The sequence below is a fragment of the Eurosta solidaginis genome, chromosome 5 (assembly GCF_040869045.1).
Source record: "Eurosta solidaginis isolate ZX-2024a chromosome 5, ASM4086904v1, whole genome shotgun sequence".
NCBI lineage: Eukaryota > Metazoa > Arthropoda > Insecta > Diptera > Tephritidae > Eurosta > Eurosta solidaginis.
The window spans coordinates 27,316,141-27,336,720 of record NC_090323.1 but is presented as its reverse complement, the minus strand read 5'-3'; the positions used below and the strand labels follow the sequence as shown (position 1 = coordinate 27,336,720).

The window sequence follows — 20,580 nt, the reverse complement described above, 5'->3', positions numbered from 1 at the left end:
AATTTAAAAACAAGTTTTTTCCATTAGAAAAAAGTTTTTTCTAAGCGGTGTCGCCCGTCGCCAGTGATCTGACATGAAAAACTGCTCAGTGAAAACTTGTCTGCCTTGCAGATGCCGTTCGGAGTCGGCATAAAACAGGTATGTCTCGTCCCGCCAACTTGTACGAAAAGTTAAAAAAAAGGAGCACGACGCTAGTACCTTAATGATGCTAATTTCCGGAATGTCAGAATGTCTTTTATCGCTTTAGAAGAAGAGGCACTAACTTTAGGCCTGTGACGGTTCGGTAGTTAGTTCATAGTTTGTTTTTATTTTATACTTCGTTGTTTAGTTTATGTAAGTAATCACGATTCGCAATTTCTTATCTTTTGAAAACCAATTTATACCGATAATACTTCCATCATAAGCTTATATATTTATGTTATACGTGTTTCTTCTTTACGGATTTTGCTCTTTTTTCGAAAACTCATAGACGACTTCACTGATAAGACAATTTTGATACAAAAATTATGTAAAATTAAAAAAACTTGTCCAATTGTAGTAATTCTATGCAAACTTGTAATGTAGACCAAATAAATCTCACTCTCGTATCGCGAACACACAAGTATTAAACGAATTTATTAAAATATCAAGTGAATGTGTAAATAGAAACTTGTATTTTTCTTATGGAAGCGCGAATTCTTTACTCGATATGTCCATATCGAACCATTTATGCTGAGAAACTAACGAAATGTTTGCAAAACCGTAAATTCTCTTCAGGTGGATTGATTAATTTTAGTTCAATACCATATCAGTAGTCCAAAGCATACCGTTATCAATTTTGCCAATTATTACACAATTCAACAAATTCCGAACAAAATATGGAACCGCAGCATTTCAAAAATACATTTTCTTGATGAAAGACAACTAGTTTAGATTATGTTACGAGCTCTGCCCCCTCCTTTAGATACCTAGAAAATTAAACCGTTGCATCAAGCGAACTTTGTCTTAGACCTAGTTTACATATAACGACATCTTCATTTTCGTACCAAACCCGTAAGCAGTAATTAAATAAATAGATTCCCCATATAAATTTTTCCCAAAGATAAACGGTTAAAGTGAAACTCCATAGCATGCGAAGACGTGCGTTTGACAGTTGAGTTAAATACATATTGTAACGAATTTAGGGAATTTCGCTTATTCCAACCCTTCTGCTAGCGTTCGATTCGCTAAACTGTTAATAAATAACTCCAATATTCAATAATGCAAAATGGTCTTTATTAAACTACTTTGAGAGTACTTCACAATAACACTTATACTTCACAACCAATAGCATGCTTAAATCAAAACTGCTTAGTCATGCCTCAGCTTGTGCTGCTTTTATACTCTCGGTTTCCTCGTTCATCCATTTCTTCTAAGGTCTAGTAATTTCGTGAACTTCATGCTTGGTTACCAGCTAATACATGTATATTTGTAGTTTGTATTCATATGCGTGTGCATATGTGAGTACTACTTCGGCTGATGATGACATGCGTTTGTGAGTATCTCTCTGCTGCCTTGTATGTATGTGTATAATTGACGATTGATTTGTTATGTACGTACGAATGGCTGCTTAGTATCGGCTTAGTTATGGTAGTGTCGCTTATAAATAAATAAATGTAAGGCGCGATAACCTCCGAAGAGATTTTAGGCCGAGCTTCTCTTCCAATTTGCGTCGTGCTCCTTTTTAATTTTTCATACAAATTAGCGGGACGGGACCTACTTGTTTTATGCCGACTCCGAACGGCTTCTGCGAGGCAGATGAATTTTCACTGAGAGCTTTTCATGGCAGAAATACACTCGGAGTGCTTGCCAAACACTGCCGAGGGGCTTAATGATGATAATATGCGTCACACTGCCCTCCACCTAAGTCTGATCGTCCCGATCAGACAAATTTCCTGATCTAAACGCTGCTAGCCTCTCCAAATTAACCACCCTTCTATTTCGTGGCTTGCCATTGGTTTGTATGCGGTAGATGGTATCACTGATCCATTATATAGCAGTACCAAATCTCCCTCCAGTAAACCTTCCGAATTATTGTTCTTGTCGTACCTATGTTTCATCCTACTACTCATTATCCTGGACCGTTGCTTAACACTCTGTTGTTTGGCCAATGAAATACTTCGCAGAGCTTTATCTTGACGGATTGACTTTGCATCATCAGTATCGTCTTGCTGGTTCACAACAGTAGTACGCCCTGGCTTGAAACCACCCTTGCATTCTTTCTGGGAAATTCTTTCCTTTGTTTTAGTGCGTCCATTTGGGGTTGTCAATGCCAGTGTTTCTCTCGCAGGTATCTTTGATTTTGCTTTGTTTGGCCCATCCGTTCCATCAACCTTTGCCCGACCTACTGCCTTTTACTTTGGTGGTCTTTGTGGAATCGCCTGCACCAGCACTCGCTTGCTGCTGAGCCCTTTTTCCAAACTAAATTTGAGTGGTACGTCCTGGTTCTTATAGCGCATATTCCTTCTTTGCATGTCGATCCTGATGCCATGGTCAACTAAGAAGTCCACTCCCTATATGACTTCATCAACAATCTTTGCCACAACGAATTTGTGTAGAACCGTGACCTTTCCATTTAAGACTTCACATATCACTTCTCCCTGGACTTGGTTATACTCGCCAGTGACCGTACGCAACCTTACTCTCCTGTTGACCAAATCAGATCGGATTAAGGAATGAGATGCGCCCGTATATACAGTCAGTACACGTTCTTTGCCATCCACATTTACTTTTACGGTAAGACTACTCGACATTCAATAGCTAGAGCTAGCTCTCGATCTCTACATCTGACTCGCTCTTGTTTATCTCCTCAAGCTTTGTTCTTAAGACCACCTATGCTGTTGATACCACTAGGATCAAGATCGCAATGACGTGCAATGTGAGCTGGCTTCCCGCATTTGATAACTCTTTCACTTCGCTTTTGCGATCCTTGCAGCTCCTCCAATATTGTGTTCACCCAGTCTGGCCTTTCTTTGAACGCTGGCTTACACAGAAGCGATGCTGTTTCCTGAATCAGAGCATGTGATACCGTTTCTGTGAATGTACGTTTTGGGTTGCCGTATGTCTCTTGCTTCGTTTCGATATCCCGTATTCCATTAATAAAGCTCTGGATTTTTACCCTTTCGGTGTATTCCACGGGTACGTCTGCATTCGCTAAATGTGCCAGCCTTTCAACATCCAACGCAAACTCTTGCAATGTTTCACCAGGCCTCTGGAAGCGGTTCAGTAACTCCATTTGGTATATCTGTCTCCTATGCTCTATTCCGTATCGCCTCTGTAGAGCGCTCATCAATGTTTCGTAGTTGTTCCGCTCTCCCTCGGGAATAGTCTGTAGGATTTCAGCAGCAGATGCTTTCAATGCCACGAATTGTGCAGCAACTTTATCTTCAGCACTCCAGTTGTTCACTGCTGCGGTCTTCTCAAATTGAAGCTTTAATGCCTGGAAAGGAACAGACCCGTCAAAAGATGAAGTTTTTTCCTTCGCATTGCTTGCTGAAACAGCTGGGCGATTTAGTTGCAGCTCCTGTATATGACCTCTCAATGTTTCAATCTCCATATCGATTTTGTCCTCGAGTTGTAAATCCTGTGCCACCAGCTTCAATGATACCCTTATCTCCTGTGCCTACATCTGCGAGGATAAGCGGTCCTCTTGTGCTTTCAACTGTTCAGCCAACTGAGATGTCATATATGTCTTCTGTTCTTCCAGTTGTGATGCCATATATGTTTTCTGTTCTTCCAGTTGAGATAACATTTGGGCTTCAATCTTGGATGTTAAACGTGTCTCCTGCAATTCCAGTTGGTACTGGGCACTGCCTTCAGGCGTCACATACTTTTAAATAAGGCTTGGTCATGGATAGCAGATGTAGGAAGTGCGGGTTGGTTGCCAGGCTAAGACCCCAGCTATTGGAAGTGATACAACTGTCAGATTGGGAAGCAGCAAGTGGCATAGGTCCTATAAAGCTTATAGTATTTGCTAAAAGAACGGAGTTATTTTATACCGCTTTTAATAGGGTTTTCCAGTTTGTTTGTTAAGCAAACTTTTGATAACACTTTGGACTGATTCGGTTAATGTGAGGTCCTCACGGAACGGCCGGTTCAACCTTACTTAACCTAGCTTCTAAACTGTGTTTACTTGTGTTATTTTTATTGTTTTGGATGCGATACTATCTTAAAATTTATGCGCTATTATCGGCCGCTATTAACTTTGGCTACTGAATACAGTGCGCCTTCTCTTCCCACAAAATAATTTAATTACTTTATTTATGTCATACAAATCCAACTGATTGTTCTATGGTGGTGTCACCACTTGATTTATATTCACATGGATTATTATTGATATGCATAGATGGGCCTGATAAAAACTTAATATCAAGAGTTTTTTACATCTGCAATTTTATATTGTCGGTACTTCTTAAGTTATCTAAGATTTTAATACCTGTACTTTAACTACTGTTTCTATGATGGCTTTATTGACAGTTATTATTAGTCAGTTTAAATCCTTTACTAATTTCTATGTACACACTTCTAATATGTTTGTTTCTACCATGGTCTAGTTGTTTAAGTAGTTTATTTGGTCTTAAAATATTGAACATAAAGCACATACTAACATTCATACAGGAGCGGATACAGAAATTGATTTCAACATAACCTTATAAAATAAATCGGAAAAAAAATAAAATTAAGCTACAGTCTTTCTAACCGGCCTTCTGGGATACGTCTTCATTAATGATCGTCGTGTTCCAATGAAACATGAACCAGATACGGATAGAGGGCCAATTAATGGTGACTTATAACCATAACCAGATAAAACAGGTGATCGAACCAACCTTTTGGAAATCAATGTAATCGATTAATGGTGCCATACCATAACGCAAAACCCTGCAAAAATTGTTGGATTACGTGTTCCATTTTCTTCATGTTGGAGTACTCTAACAATACTCCTTTGCAATGCGTTTGCGATCAGCCGATCATTGCTCGTTTTTTAACGACCGTGATCACAACACGATGGCGATCGAACAGAGTTGCCAAAAGTAAAATATTGCATACAAATAACTGATAATAAAATTTTACTTTGGCAACTCTGATAAAATGCAACAGCGCACTGGTTTTATGTATACATACTATAGTATAGAGAAATATTAGTTTCTTTATTCACGCAAATGCTAAATAACATAAAAATATTCGTAGTATAAAATATAAAAGTTGTATTGCCCCTCTTCATTTACTTTCATTTTAAATTAAATTCACTCCGATAATTCTTTCCGACAACACAATTCCTCTTTAGTATTTTGGCATATGATTCTCTGTGGGTGCTCCATGGAGTACTTCAGTGAAAGTACTTTGGAAAGTACTCTCACGTATGTACTCTATGGAATACTCACAAACAAAGCGAGAGTGGGATCACCTACTCCTCTCCTAGGACATCGCAATGTTAATTGGAGCACATTTTTTGTATGAATACAGATTAGATTTGGAGCAGTCCTATACTCCCAAGGGAGTATTCCTTACATTATTTATAGAGTACTCGCGTTTTTTGAAGGGAAGCCATAACCATACCATAGCCAACCAATTGGTTTTTGGTTTCTCGCCATATCCATAACCTAAAAATATTTGAGTTTGGTGAATTTAATAACTTTTTGCAGATTTTATGCATTGTTTTGGATACGTTATGACTAAGAGACTTATTTTTTGTGGAATATGTTTGTAATTTGTTGCGTTTTCTTCATTTTTATGATTTTTAGGTTAAGGCACCATTAATCGATCACATTGGAGATGGTTATGGATATGGGTATAGTTACGACTATGGCGTTAGGGTTAAGGAAGTTTAATTGGCCCTTTAATATGCAAATGCAACAACAATGTGAACCACATGGATCACATTGTTGTTTCATTTGCATGTTAAATCTCCTTCCATCCATCCGTATCTGGTTGACGTTTCATTGGAACACAAGGGATGTTATCATTCCCTGCGTTGCAATGAGCAGCGATCCAGATCCAGAAAACTTAACATTTAACATGCAAACTGATCCATATGAATCACATTGTTGTTGCATTGGCAAATTTTTATCGGGATCTGGATCAATGTCCATTTGAACGCAGGGATTGTGTACAAAACAAGTGTGAAGCGGCAGTTACTCACAAACGTACGTACCAAAAACGTGTCAGCTGACACGACCTATCTTTTGAGTGTGCAATGTAAACGAAAACTCACCGACGGTCAACGCACGTACGTACGTAGCCCGGAACGTAGAAATCAAAACAATTTTGATTTTTTCCGTAAGGACGTGTCAGCTCATCGCTCTCTCACAAGACAGAGCTGCCTATTAAACATTTGGTGTGCTATGTTTGGACCAATTGCAGTTATTATACAAAAAGACCTAATGATTGTTTAAATTTTTGTTGAATTATCCTAAAATTATTATATAAAATTGGAGGTTACAAATAAATGAACTACAAATTCTTATTCAGTATTTGTTTCTGCTATTTGCACAATGAAAAATTGTAATTCCAAAAGTTGATGTTTGCATAAGCATGCATGCAAACCGGTCAATGACAACAGTGCTTTGCTGTAAACAATACACACACAAATATGTTATGTACACAGCCGCACACATTGATTCCTACGGGCTTGAGAGTTCGGTCAAACGTGTTTCGTACGGCAAACGTCCGTACGTACGGCACACGTCGGTGGGTAACTGCCGCTTGATACCTTATCCGTCTCTGCCAGACAGGATATTGCGGCCGGTTATCTTCGGCGGGTGATGTAAAGAGACGCAGGATACGATCACGATAGTATCTTTAATAATCAGGTGATCGTGTCTTTTTCTTATTTTGGCGTCTATGCTTAAGATATCACATTTGTCTTATCCACAATGCTTACTATATCGAATATCTTTCATTAATTCATTAATGTATTTGATTTAAATCCATCTAGCTAGGCATCACTTCGTAGAGATGCTACATTGTCACCTCGTTGATTTGAAATGGTCTGAGAAATTTCCTACCAGTTTTCACGGATCGGGTGATATCACGAATCACAGCTCCGAATAAACATTCCGTTCATTTACATTAAATCAGTAATTAAATACCATTTATAGTGGTGATGATGGGACACAAGTTTGCAGATCCATTACTTAAATGGCACATACATGACAAATGTTTAAGAATTAGGAGGTGATAACCTTTAAAGTTTCTCTTGTAGCCATACATCACTTCCAATTGTTGTCGACATACTTTTTATGCTACTAAGTATATGTATATATTAGACCGTTTCAATATCTGTGATGTGTAAACACCTTTGCTCGCGCTATGTGGGAATCCTGAGTGGTAACCTATGTGGAGGATATATGTACAATGTAAATGCATGCGTAGTATGGGGTATTGGTATACTGTATCGACTGCTGAGTGGAATATCCTCCTATCTCCCGTTTCGAAAGCGCACTATCACAGAAAACTTTTGAACAACGCTCTATTTTATAATTTGTTTCAAAAACGAATTCGGTTGAAGAACGCCCTATCTCAGATTTTGTTTCAAAAACGCTCTATGTGAGCAAAACTTCAATATATTTTGACATTATCATGGGTGTTTGTGAAAAGATTCGGAGATAGGGCGTTTTTATACTCAGTTGAGCAGAGCTGAGATAGGGCGTTTTCTAAGCAACAGCCGAGAAGGTTATATTCCATCGTCAAAAAATTATCGATATGTGAGCGATTTCTTATCGTACTTTCACCAATTTTTTATTGTAGTGTATCAATAAGTTATCAATTATTTACCGAAAAGTTATAAATATACATATTTTAGATTTGTCATTGAAGTGTTACCAATTTTTTATCGGCGTGTTATGAAAACGTTATCGACTTCGTTATCAAAAATGTATCGATTTCTTATCAAAATGTTAACAGTTTGTTATCGGTATGTTGTCGATTTGTTAACGACGACTCTTCGGCGTGTTAAGATACAGATACCTATGCAACTTTAATAAAAAATCGATGACAAGCCGATTTTTATTGGTTCCTTAATAAGAAGCCGATGACTTGGCAATAACAAGCAGATTATAAACCGATGAGTCGCCGATTATTTGTTGTCGATTAAAAAACCATATGAGTTGTTACAAATAAGAAGCCGACGAAGCTCTTCTACACCTGTATGTTTACACATCGAATTTCACGAGTACTTGGTACTCACGGTTTTTTTTTTAACGAAAAAAAGGTCTAATGTTTATCATATCTGGGCAGATTGCATCAAATTTTTGGTGCCCTAGCAATCAACTACCACTAAAGTTTGAGTATAGATAATTTTAAGCTAAAACTGTGTACATGAGTAATTGTGAAAATTCGATTCGGATGTGGACCCTAAATTTTTTATTAATATTGGAAATTTCAATAATGCAATTATAATAATGAAAAACACTGAAGTAACACTGTGCAAGTTAAAAATGTATGCAGAGGATTTAATGCTTCGAGCACAAGTAAAGTTTTATAGAAGGCTGTTGATGATTTTTCCGAAGGGTAAGAGTGTATTATTTTGGAACGCTTTTCCGTCATCCCATGCCCATCTCGGTTTGGAACAGACCGGTTTCGGCCTTGTGCCATCTTCAGTGTTAAATTTAGTTCTATACCTATCGGTACCGATGACGATTTGAGGTATTTGATTTGAAAATTTTGTATTTTCCTTTTTTATTATTCAATTTATTTACAAAATTTCATCCGAGATGCGTCCTGCAATCTTATTGACAAAAATGTTAACATTACAATAGAATTTCAAGTACATATATCTTAAAAATTAGAGTTACATACACACAAAAAGTGTAATTTTGCCTTTCAAATGCTTTTTTAATAATATTGGGCCGAACGAATATACAAAATATGATAAATCTTACCACAGTGTACGTTTTGATGGCGAAGCTTTGCCCAATAGCGGGTATCTAATCAACAATAAACTTGCCCGACCGCACTGTGCCCAACTATGATAAATACACGCTGATACATCCAACAGATGCATCAACAAAACTAGGTAAGCTCGTTAACCAAAAAAAAGCATTGTTTTTGTTTATTGGCCCAAATAAACAGAGCAAATAAAATATTTGTACTACGTTAGTTGAGTGCCATCTTCAGCTAGGCCATTCCGAATGCTGTAAACAGCAATATAACATACATAAATATTTTATGAATTTCCAGAGAGCGAACAGAGATAGCAGCGCAAAGCAATAAATAAAGTTATTATTATGATTTTTTGTCTTACCTGGTGTTTATATTTTACATTAACTACATAAGCAGCTTCTAAAGGGTGGTTCATATAGTCTTTGCTCTTGAATATGAAAAAATAAAGGCTTAAGTACCAAGTACTCATGAAGTTCGATATGTTAACAATAAATAAAAGTTCCACTACGCATACCCAAAAAAATAATTTTCGAGCCTGCGAAATTTAATTTTTTTGACTTTTTCTCGACTTTGATTTTTAAGGTTTTTTCATGAACTACTAAAAAATTTTCATTTGATTGTAAAATTTTCATGTATACCCTGTCCATGTCCACTAAAAACGTTGTCGATAACAGTGGGTCATGAAAAAAACCTTAAAAATCAAAGTCGAAAAAAAGTAAAAAAAAAAAAATAAATTTCGCAGGCTCGAAAATTATTTTTTTGGGTATGCGTAGTGGACATTTTTTTCCTGCGCTCAAAACCTATCGAAAAATCGATGGCGCGATATCGGTTAACTTTCGTTCATACAAATCGACCCACCCTAATGTATATAGCTGTGTTACAGATGTTTCAACAGTTTCATTGTGAAGTTTTATCGGTATCATAACAAACCTATGGTCGTTGTTAACAAATCGGTAACACGCCGTTAAAAACTTGGTAATAAAAAACTTCGTAAAAAATAACTTTTCGATATCAACTTGATAACTTCTTGAAAAAATTCGATAATTGTTTGATAGGTTAGATTAGGGTGGCCACCGGTGCGAGCACCAGTGCAATAAGGCCCATAAAGGTCCCGGTGTGATACCACGTTGATCTCTCCCCTACTCAAAACAACAGATCGATTCAGCAAAAAAGTCAGGAATTTCTTAGGTTTCAACTTAGCCAGATCGCCAAAGAAGGGAGATCCCAGAGATTTCTTCCTCTTGTGCCAAAGCGCAGGACCATCGCACAGAAAATGCTTGACTGTTTCTATCTCCCCTTCGCCTTTGCAGCTCCTGCAGTAATCATTATAGGGAGCACCCAGCCGTTGTGCATGCCTCCCGATTGCTATGTGGCCGGTTATAAGTCCAACCACCAAAGATATCTCCCCCCTTCCAAGAAGGAGACTTGTCGTGCGTATCGCGTTTGATAAAAATCCGACAACTTTTCGATAGCAAATCGATAACGTTTAGTTGACATATCAATAACAAGCACCGCTGACAAATCGATACTTTATCGTTAAAAAATCGATAACTTACTGATGAATAATCGATAGTAAAGAGATAACAAGCCGTTAACTCGCCTTCAAAATATCAGTAACTCATTGATAACCATTCCCAGCCAGCATTTTTTGAAAATTTTGATCAAAAAATATTCAAATATCATACCCTAAGATGATTAAAAACGTTCAAATTTAAAAGCATTTTCTGTTCGAATATTAGCGTATCGTCGGGAGAAAAATGTACCATAAATGTGATTATTCTTGAATAATCATTTATGATTCATATTTCGAAACGCTTTTTATTCATATTTGATATCATTGTAAAATTGAGCTTTAATTGTTTTACAGTAATATTTGACTGCTTTTCACAGTCATTTTCTGATCATATTCGTGAATATATTTCAATCGTTTTGGTTTAGATTTTTGACTCATTTTTGAATGCGATTATGATGCATTTATTCTTCATATCTCATTCAAAATAAGATACTACATAATAATCTTATTTCATCAGGGGAAGAAAGCATGCGGAAGTGAGCTATTTGAACCACGGGTCACTCGCATACAAACTTGACCGATATTCACCTGCGACTACAACATCCAACATCAGCTATGATCGTCAATATCTTAAATTACGATACGGTATGGGATGTTGAAGACATATCCAGGTACATATGTCAAGAGAGTTTCACTTACCTGGTCAAATAGCTCACAACTTTTGTATTGTCCAACTATTATGTATTATCTGGGAAGGTGGAGAAATGGTTGGGGAAATCTTCGGGCATGAGCAGCATTTGCATTAAATTGTCTTGAAGAATGTCTTAATAATAAAAATTTTATATACATATTTTTTCTGAACTTCATGATTGAAAAAATGTGTGTATGTGAAAAAAAAAAGTTTTTCAATGAAAAGTAAAATTTTAACAAGTATAAAACTCATTATTCAGTTAACAAATATAGTCAGAAATGATTCAGAAAGCTGAATTAAAAATGATTATAAATGTTTGATCACCTAAAGTAAACACATTTGATTCAAATATGATTCCAAAATGTGATTGAAAAACTATATTCAGTTTTTGTTCATCGAAAGGTGAGCATATTTGATTATTCTTTTTGTTGACTTTTATGAAATATTAAAATTTAATCATCAAAGGACTTCAAAAATGATTCCAAAACGTGATCGAAAAATGATTTTCAGTTTTTGATCATCAAAGGTATTCATATTTGATTATTTCTTTTGTTCAATTGTATGATAACTCATTATTTAGTCAGAAAGAAGAATCAAATTGTATTTATATGTAGGGAAATTCAAAATTTAATCATCTAAATGCCGTGTGGGATTGTTATTGCTGGCACTTCAATAGAAATAATAACTCATCTATAGCTCGCCGATAACAACCTGTCAATAATGTGACCGGTTTCCGACGAATATCACAAAAATGTAGACCTTGTGAACTTTACAACTAGTCTTATCGGGACATAATATCCCACCGAAAAACCATTTTGGGATTATATATCCCAGGATTTATGTTTATTTTATATATTAGACCTATTTAGTTATTTTCTGGAGAAATTACGTGGTCCCAGCTTAAAAAAAAATCCGTGGCGAAAGGGTAAGATCAGGTTTGCAATGCCTTACTGAGGATTCCTGGCTGAAGGTCATGAATATCTTGATCGATAATTGCCTTAAGATATCGCACCATTAATTAATTGTTCTTCTATGGGTATAATGGTATCCGTTACTATCTTCCTTAATCGCTCCTAATGCTTGGTTTTCTCTAGGTCAAATTTGACCACAACCTTGGTCATGTCAATAAAAACGGCGTGTCATACAACGTCAAATGCGTTTGCCGTTATTTTTAACTACAAACTGACAATTAAATTGACCAATACGTGAACACGGCTAATGCCCACAGGTATGGCAAAATTAACATTTAAATTTCATTTCTTGGCGATTTTTTTTCGTGTGCCTACTGCCATTAATATAATAATTAATAAGTAATGCCACAGTGAATGCAGCAGCGAGAAATAATGAAACGGCTTGTGAGATAAATGATCACAAAATTTTAGCGACCTCGCACTGCCCTATAGCCTCCGAGTCAGTAATGTGACATAATGGAAACGCCTTTGACCCCAAGTGACCAGCGGGTTATTATCTTCTCACTGACCACGCTCCATGTTTCTGGTTCCTAGCTGCGGCTGTTGTTGTTGTAGCGATAAGGACACTCCCCGAAGGCCCTGGGGAGTGTTATCGATGTTGATGATCCTTTGCCGGATGCAGATCCGGTACGTTCCAGTAACAAGCACCTAGATGTGGTCATTTCGCTTACTGAGGCTACCATTTGGCTCTATAGGTCCGTTGTGTTAGGTGACCCGGGCTAGGGTACAGATTTCTTGCCTTATCGTAGAAGTTCATAGCATTACAGTTACTGCGACCATTATATAATTTTCTGGGACATCTATTCAATTATTCAGTCGCATTGTTACTGTGACTAAAGCTATGTTTGAGTCTGTGATTGCTATTTTTGGTAAGCGTGTTTGGGAACGGGAAGCAGATACTGTCACAGTCAGTCACAGTTGTTCCTTCCAAGCTGTCGCTAAAACATACCGTGGTTTTTTAGTTTGGAAGAAGTCTGAGTCCTAGGAAAGTTCCGGGCAAAGCAACATGGAAAATTTAGAGACAAGTTTTTCAATTAGAAAAAAGGTTTTCTAAGCGGGGCACCCCTCGTCACTGATTTGGCAAACATTCCAAGTGTATTCATCGGTCTTGCAGATGCCGTTCGGTGTCGGCATAAAACATGTCGGTCGTCGTCCCGGCACTTTGTAGGAAAAATGAAAAGGAGCACGACGCACATTGGAGAGAAGCTCGGCCTACATCTCTTCGGAGGTATATCGCGATAATTATTTATTATTTAATTGCCTCCCCTACTTGCACCAATGAAATTTTTATTTCTTACCAAGTCTTTTATCGCTGATAAGTGGAGATATTAGTAAACCGAGTATACAAATCGGTAGGTTACGAATTGGGAAGCCCAGAGATATGTATAACTTTGAAATTAAGATTTAATGGTAACAGCAGGTGATCGCCGCAGTTTTCGAAACTATTCATACCTGCTCATATGATTAAAAAAAGAATATATGGACCGCCCTATATATTGCGGCTTTGGCTATAGTATTCAGATTGGCTAAACCGTTTTATACTCAGCTCACAGAGTATATTCACTTTGTTCGCATAACGGTAATCCGTAATGGCATAAACTAATCGAGATAGATACACTTCTATATATCAAAATGCCATGTCCGTCCGTCCGTCCGTAAACACGATAACTTCAGTAAATTTTGAGGTATCTTGATGAAATTTAGTATGTAGACTCCTGAGCGCTCATCTCAGATCGCTATTTAAAATGAACTAAATCGGACTACCGAAAAAGTACTATAATTTATTCCAAAGACGGATAAAGCGATGAAACTTGGTAGGTGGGTTGACGCATAATAGAAAATTTGTAAAATTTTAGACAATGGGCGTGGCACCGTCCACTTTTAAAAGAAAGTAATTAAAAAGTTGCAAGCTGTTATTTGGCAGTCATTGAAGATATCATGATGAAATTTGGCAGAAACGTTACTCCTATTACTATATGTGTGCTAAATAAAAATTAGGAAAATCGGATGACGAACACGCCCAATTTAAAAAAAATTTTTTTTAAAGTCAAATTTTAACAAAAAATTGAATATCTTTACAGTATATAAGTAAATTATGTCAACATTCAACTCCAGTAATGATATAGTGCAACAAAATACAAAAATAAAAGAAAATTTCAAAATAGGCGTGGCTCCACCCTTTTTCATTTAATTCGTCTAGAATACTTTTAATGCCATAAGTCGAACAAAAATTTACCAATCCTTGTGAAATTTGGCAGGGGCTCTATGACAATAACTATTTTCTGTGAAAATGGGCGAAATCTGTTGAAGCCACGCCCAGTTTTTATACACAGTCGACCGTCTGTCCTTCGGCTCGGCCGTTAGCACGATAACTTGAGCAAAAATCGATATATCTTTACTAAACTTAGTTCACGTACTTATCTTAACTCACTTTATCTTGGTATAAAAAATGGCCGAAATCGGACTATGACCACGCCCACCTTTTCGATATCGAAAATTATGAAAAATTTAAAAAAATGCCATAATTCTATATCAAATATGAAAAAAGGGATGAAGCATGATAATTGGATTGGTTTATTGACGCAAAATATAACTTTAGAAAAATCTTTGTAAAATGGGTGTGACACCTACCATATTAAGTAGAAGAAAATGAAAAAGTTCTGCAAGGCGAAATCCAAATCCCTTGGAATCATGACAGGAATACTGTTCTGTACATATATAAATAAATTAGCGGTACCCGACAGATGATGTTCTGGGTCTCCCTGGTCCACATTTTGGTCGATATCTCGAAAATGCCTCTACATATACAAGTTAGGGCTACTCCCTTTTAAAATACTCATTAACACCTTTCATTTGATTCCCATATCGTACAAACAAATTCTATTTACCCCTGGTCCACCTTTATGGCGATATCCCGAAATGGCGTCCAGCTATAGAACTATGACCCACTTCCTTTTAAAATACTCTTTCATACCTTCCATTTGATACCAATTTCATACAAACACATTCCAGGGTTACCCTAGGTTCATTTTCCTAAATGGTGATTTTCCCTTATTTTGTCTCCAAAGCTCTCAGCTGAGTATGTAATATTCGGTTACACCCGAACTTAGCCTTCCTTACTTGTTTATGTTTTATTTATGCGCTCACCACACGTGGGTTTCTTTTGACTGGTGATCATGAGCACTGCCGATCGTACATATGTACATACATATGTATCCGATCGCAGTCTGAACTCTGTGGGTTACCAAAAATATTTGGAAGACATTGCCAAATTGAAGAGAAGTTAGAAAAACCTACATAGTATTTGGGCCAAATTTATAGAAATGTCGCTTACCTACTGTTGAGCAACTGTCTGGCAATTCTGAACGGCGGCCAAACCAGTTGCTTGGGAGCAGCGAAATTAATTGAAATCGATGAAAGGTCGTGTGTAAGGGTAGGCAAGACAAGACAATTGAATGTATGGGAGCAGTAGTGGTGGTGGAATACAACTTTAGAAAAGTAGTTAAGAGTCATCTGGAGAGATATAGAGAAAACGCGCGTACATATGTACTTCAAAAGAGATTGTGGTAATAGGTTATCAACGCACATACACACCTGGTGTTGGGAAATTTGTATTAACCAGTTGACTTTGAGAGTTTTGCTTGGCGCAGCCGTAGAACATTTTTAGTTGTAAAGTGAATGGCGGTTTGGTTACATCAGCGTTTCTTCTTAAGCGGCGGTTATTTTACGATCGACGTGTCGTGAAAAAAAAAAAAAAACAGTTAAATAGGAGAAAATTAAAATAACTTTTATGTGTTGAGAGTTGTGCGCGATTCATTCATTCCTTTTGGCACCTAATCATATAAACTTAAGTGATGCGCAAATCACAGCCATTGCTGAATCAACATAATGAAGCGGCTCGTTTGGGACTCAAAACTGAAGAAGGGGGCTCGGAAAGTTATTCTTCTGAATCCTCATTCAGCGGCGATTCCTATACGGATAGCAGTGATTTAGCCAATTGGGAAGAGTATGTCGCAGATGATGGTAAGCTTTTCTATGCAGAATATTTACCACAAGCACGTCGACCGCTACATGAGAAACGTATAGAGTTTGCGCGCAGTAGCTCATTGCGCATGGGTAAAAAGATAGCGCGTCGTCAACAGCAGCAACAACAACAACAGCAGCAGCAAAATTCTAACCAACAGCATGGCAAAACAACTAGTGGCAATCGTCAACAGACACCTGCGCAGTCACCCGCGCATGAGTACCGTTTCTCACACATTAGCAAATCACACGAAACGCCATGTTATAAGCAATTAGAATTGGTAATTACAGCAGCGGATCGTTTTCGCTTTGGACGACGTTCCACGGCAGTTGAGTCTATACTGGGCTTCCGTGCGGTGCCATTCCCAGATCAACCAGAGTGCTTGATGGTTGACAGTTTTGTGCATGATATGCCTACAATGCTGCAACAACAACAACAGCTACAGCAACAGCAACAACAATTACAGCAACAGCAATCTCTACAACAACAGCAATCTTCACAGCCATCAAACGACGACGAGCCGGCAGAAATTGAGCGTGGCGATTGGTTCAAGTCTTTGGATGACATCGATGTACGCACTAGCAATGTAGATGAGCTGCTCTTGCAGTTCGTTGAACCCACTAAAGTGTGCCTTAAATTTCAAGGTGTAGCGCGCCGCGATGCCAATAACGCGTCTGCGCATGCGCAAGCAAATGGTAATGTTGGCGCGGCGAGCGGCGCGAGTGAAATACAAAAAGTTGAAAATTTTGCTATGTTTTCGCAAATATTTGAGAAACTACAACTACGTGCGCTTAATGCCGAGGCTGCTGATAAGAATACAAGCGACGCGCCTACTGAAGCAAGTAGCGCTAGCGCCGACACTACACCAGCTGCTAATATTCTGCCATTTGCGTTACTCATACTACCACCCGAATGTTATCAGAGCGATCAACATAAAGATTCGCTCTATTATTATCCAGAAGATGTGCAAGTAAATTTTCTATATAAGGCACGCGGTAGCTTTTTAACGCTTAACGCGGTGCTTACAGAGGAGCTGCAAACGAAGCCGCTAATCTCGCGCTTACTGGTGAGCGGTGTGACATATTTTGTTTGTTATCGCACGTTAAATGGATTGCTGTTGCTATTCGCTTACGCTGCCGCTTATCACTCACTACCAGAGGCAGGCTTGCGCGCCGACGAATTGATGGGCTATATACGTTTCGCTTTTCCCACGCTCAATTTGGAACATTTCACTATCACAAATAGTAGTACGACAACGCAAGCGTTACGTAATTTTCTACACAATTTTTGCGCAATACAACGCGTGCGCATATTACGCGCGCATCAGCGACAATCGGTGCAATTTGAAGAGCTATTTAAAGAATCGCGCCATATGCCCCTGCCGAAGGAGGCGCAGTTGCGCATTTTTGATGCGCTGAGCGAAATGGAAGCGATGGACTATCGCAATTGGAATGATGAACCATTGAATACGCATCGTGAGTTCTTTATACATGGCAGCGCGTTGTATTATGATCATTATTTACTCGCTTCTCAAATGCCAATGGAAATGCGCACAAATGTGGAGCTCTTTCTGCGCTGTCGCGGCATATTCGATTTTATCGCCGAGCAAAGTGTTAAGGAGTTGTATGTGTGGGAGGAGGTCACCTTGGCACAGGCTGCGGGTCGCTATTTTCTTACGGTGTGCAGTCGCAGTCATTTGATTTTAGCTGTGATTTTGAAAATTTTTGACGCGCCCGACTTGTCGCCCAATGATGCTGTACCCCCATCACTATTTTATATCGAAGAAATTCAAGAAACACTCGATCATCTCATACAATGTGGCATTGAATCGCTGGCCATATTCTGGTCCATTTCCAATAAGCGTCCTGAAGTTTTAGACAAAATTGAGCAACCAGATGATGCGTGTACTGAGAAGGAATCACGCAAGCTTGAAAACTTTATAAAACAAAAATTATCTGCTGCAACAGCAGCAGCGACAGGCGGCGCTGGTGGTGGTGGCGCATCAAACACCGGCACTAACAATCAACGCACGCTCACCTACGATGAGGAAACGCATATGTGCTCATCACTAGGCGGCTCATCAATACACAGTCTCACACCCAGCGAGGATGATTCGAGTCGCAAACGTCTCACCAACGCCGCCACTACTAGCACCAGCACTAGCACTATCGGCGGCGGCACCAATAATGAAGACTCCGATAGCGGTGGCTCAGATTGGGATAACTTTTGTGAACAAAATCCGTTACATTACGGTTGCGACTCCGAAGTACAATCTCAAATGACCGAATCACTTTGGAAGGAAATCAATAATGTTGTACCAGTGAAAATATCTGCCGGCTGGAAGAATGCGGTCTTCTATTATGTTTATGTAGATAATACGAATGGTTCGGTATTTTGTCCACTTAAAGCGAACTCCGACTCGTTTCCGTTTCTTGCCGAAATGCGCAAAGCTTGCCATGCAATTCGTGCCGTACTCCAAAATACAAAGCATTATCGTCGTCTATTGACGGAAGATAGTACGAAACCCGCTGCTAGTAAGAATATGTTGGCCATTAAGGAATATGGTATGACAATACAGGTACTCGAAGCAGTAGTGAGTGATGTTGCAGCGACGGGTGCGTCCACAACAGGTGCTAGTACAGAGTGTGAAAGCACGGTGAAAGGACAATTTGTGGTTGTTGGACGTTTATTCAATTCGCCTTTGAAGGAGGTGTACATTTGTCACAAACCCGATGTACCGCAAAATATGGTAGAGATGGCTTTTCGGCTTTCTTTCTTTTCTGTGGGTTGACGGATGGATATACTCAGTTGCAATACATATTTGAATAATTTTTTTGACTTGTTTGTACTTATTTATTTATTTTTTTAGTTTTTTTATTATACATATATGTTTGCAATGGCAGCATAAATTTTTAATAAATGCAAGAAGTCTTCAGTCCCAACTTTGGTGCGCGATAGACTTATTGAATTGTTACTTGAAATTTCAATGAGCCAACCTTATACCTCTGCTTTATGCTGTAGTTAACACGCTAGAGGTTCTCCTACTTTCATATTTGAGCCTGGTGTCACATTAGCATGGTCGCAGCATTCACGAACAGCGGCCCTTCTTTCACCACAGTCTCGACATTGGTGTGCTCACCAAGCAAAGAAGTATAGGAAACGAAGATGCCCCCTTCATATTTACTCCGACAACAGCACAGACCTAATCAGGTTTATTGTCTGGCTAACGATTGAGTTACCCGGCTAACTTATATGGCATTTTGAATGAAAGGGTTCCTTCACTGGTCCCGCCGCCCCAACATCGAGAATATATTCACCTTATGTCCTCATATAGAATGCTGCAAATAATCCAAATTTCCTTGCTGAAGAAACGGGATTTAGTTCGTCATCTGCACCGCCTTTATTACAGATTTCAACGATGATAAAAAAAGACTGCACAAACAACATAAGCAGATCAAGGACTTGCGCCTTCTGTGTTGGCACAGGGAAGCTTTGCTCAACTGTAAAAGCTTTGTCTAGTCCATTGCGCGGTTGTTCATTCGGCAACAATTCATGTCGGTAGACCAAGTCAAGCATTTACCTAATAAACAGGTGCAGAAGAAGATTTGGCATTCTTGAATGTGCGGGACTGCCCTAATCTGTTCTGTTTATCCAGTTGATTGTAAGTTCTTGGCGTTGATGTTATATACATCTTACCTCTGCCAACACTTCAACCTCTCCACGCACTGGGCGACTATTGAGAATCTAATCTCAAATAAAGATATTGCCCTGAGTCCGGCCTGACAGTCGCTGAATGGAAATTTTTTTTTCATTCGAGTAGCCTTGTTGCAGGTTGATTTCTCCACACAGGCTATTGGCAGCATCTTTGGCCTGGAAATGCTCGGAAACTTTTCCAGCGGTATAGACATGTTCGTGTACCATATGAGAGTGCGGTCCTGATGGACGGCTTCGACTCTGGAGGTGTCCTTACGTGGTTTTGTCTCCAATAGAGGTAAATCCATAACATAACGTTCTATTCGAAAGGGGGAGCTATCTGGTACTGTGAGGTTCACAGTAGAATTCAAATAGTGTTTATCCTGTGTCATCAAATTGATTGTTTTGGATGTGTTGGATGATCTTCGGCTTTGAATTTCCGTTGTCTCTGCCAGACGCATTATAGGTGACAACTCTAAGAATAAATGCCAATCAATGAAGTCTTATGGTGGAGGAACAGCCTCCACAAAAGTGTTTGAGGCAGTGACTGTACGTCATTATGGGATTTAGCACGATAGTTTTGTTAGGCAGGTCATGTAATGAAATTTTCAGTGGGAGTTCTACCAGCAGGTTAGGGGGTTAGAATATACCCGCCGTAGGTATGCCTGTCGTAAGAGGCGACTATAATACCAGATTCAAGGGGTTGTGTAGCGCAACCTTTTCAGGTTGCCAGCGCAATATATAGCTTCTCCAAACCCAATTTTCGACCTCACCTTCGAGCGGCGAATCC

The 20,580-nt window shown here is 38.7% G+C and overlaps 2 protein-coding genes across 12 annotated transcripts in view; one reads left to right on the top strand and one right to left on the bottom strand.

The window, feature by feature from the left end:
* The window catches only part of Toll-9, a 94,337-nt gene that overhangs the window by 37,623 nt on the left and 36,134 nt on the right, over positions 1-20,580 (bottom strand). For 3 of the 11 annotated variants that reach the window (XM_067757166.1, XM_067757174.1, XM_067757178.1), the window contains exon 1: positions 199-687. The exons of 4 other annotated variants lie outside the window; for them this stretch is intronic. The gene's annotated coding sequence lies outside the window, so the exon portion shown is untranslated. Of the gene's footprint in view, positions 1-198; positions 709-20,580 lie in introns of those variants that run through there. 4 more of the 11 variants (XM_067757171.1, XM_067757175.1, XM_067757176.1 and 1 more) reach the window with 4 other exon arrangements.
* Positions 15,557-19,078, top strand: in (protein inturned). The gene has a single exon (XM_067791722.1). It carries the CDS (start codon positions 15,928-15,930, stop codon positions 18,886-18,888), a length of 2,961 nt encoding a protein of 986 aa, XP_067647823.1. The 5' UTR covers positions 15,557-15,927; the 3' UTR covers positions 18,889-19,078.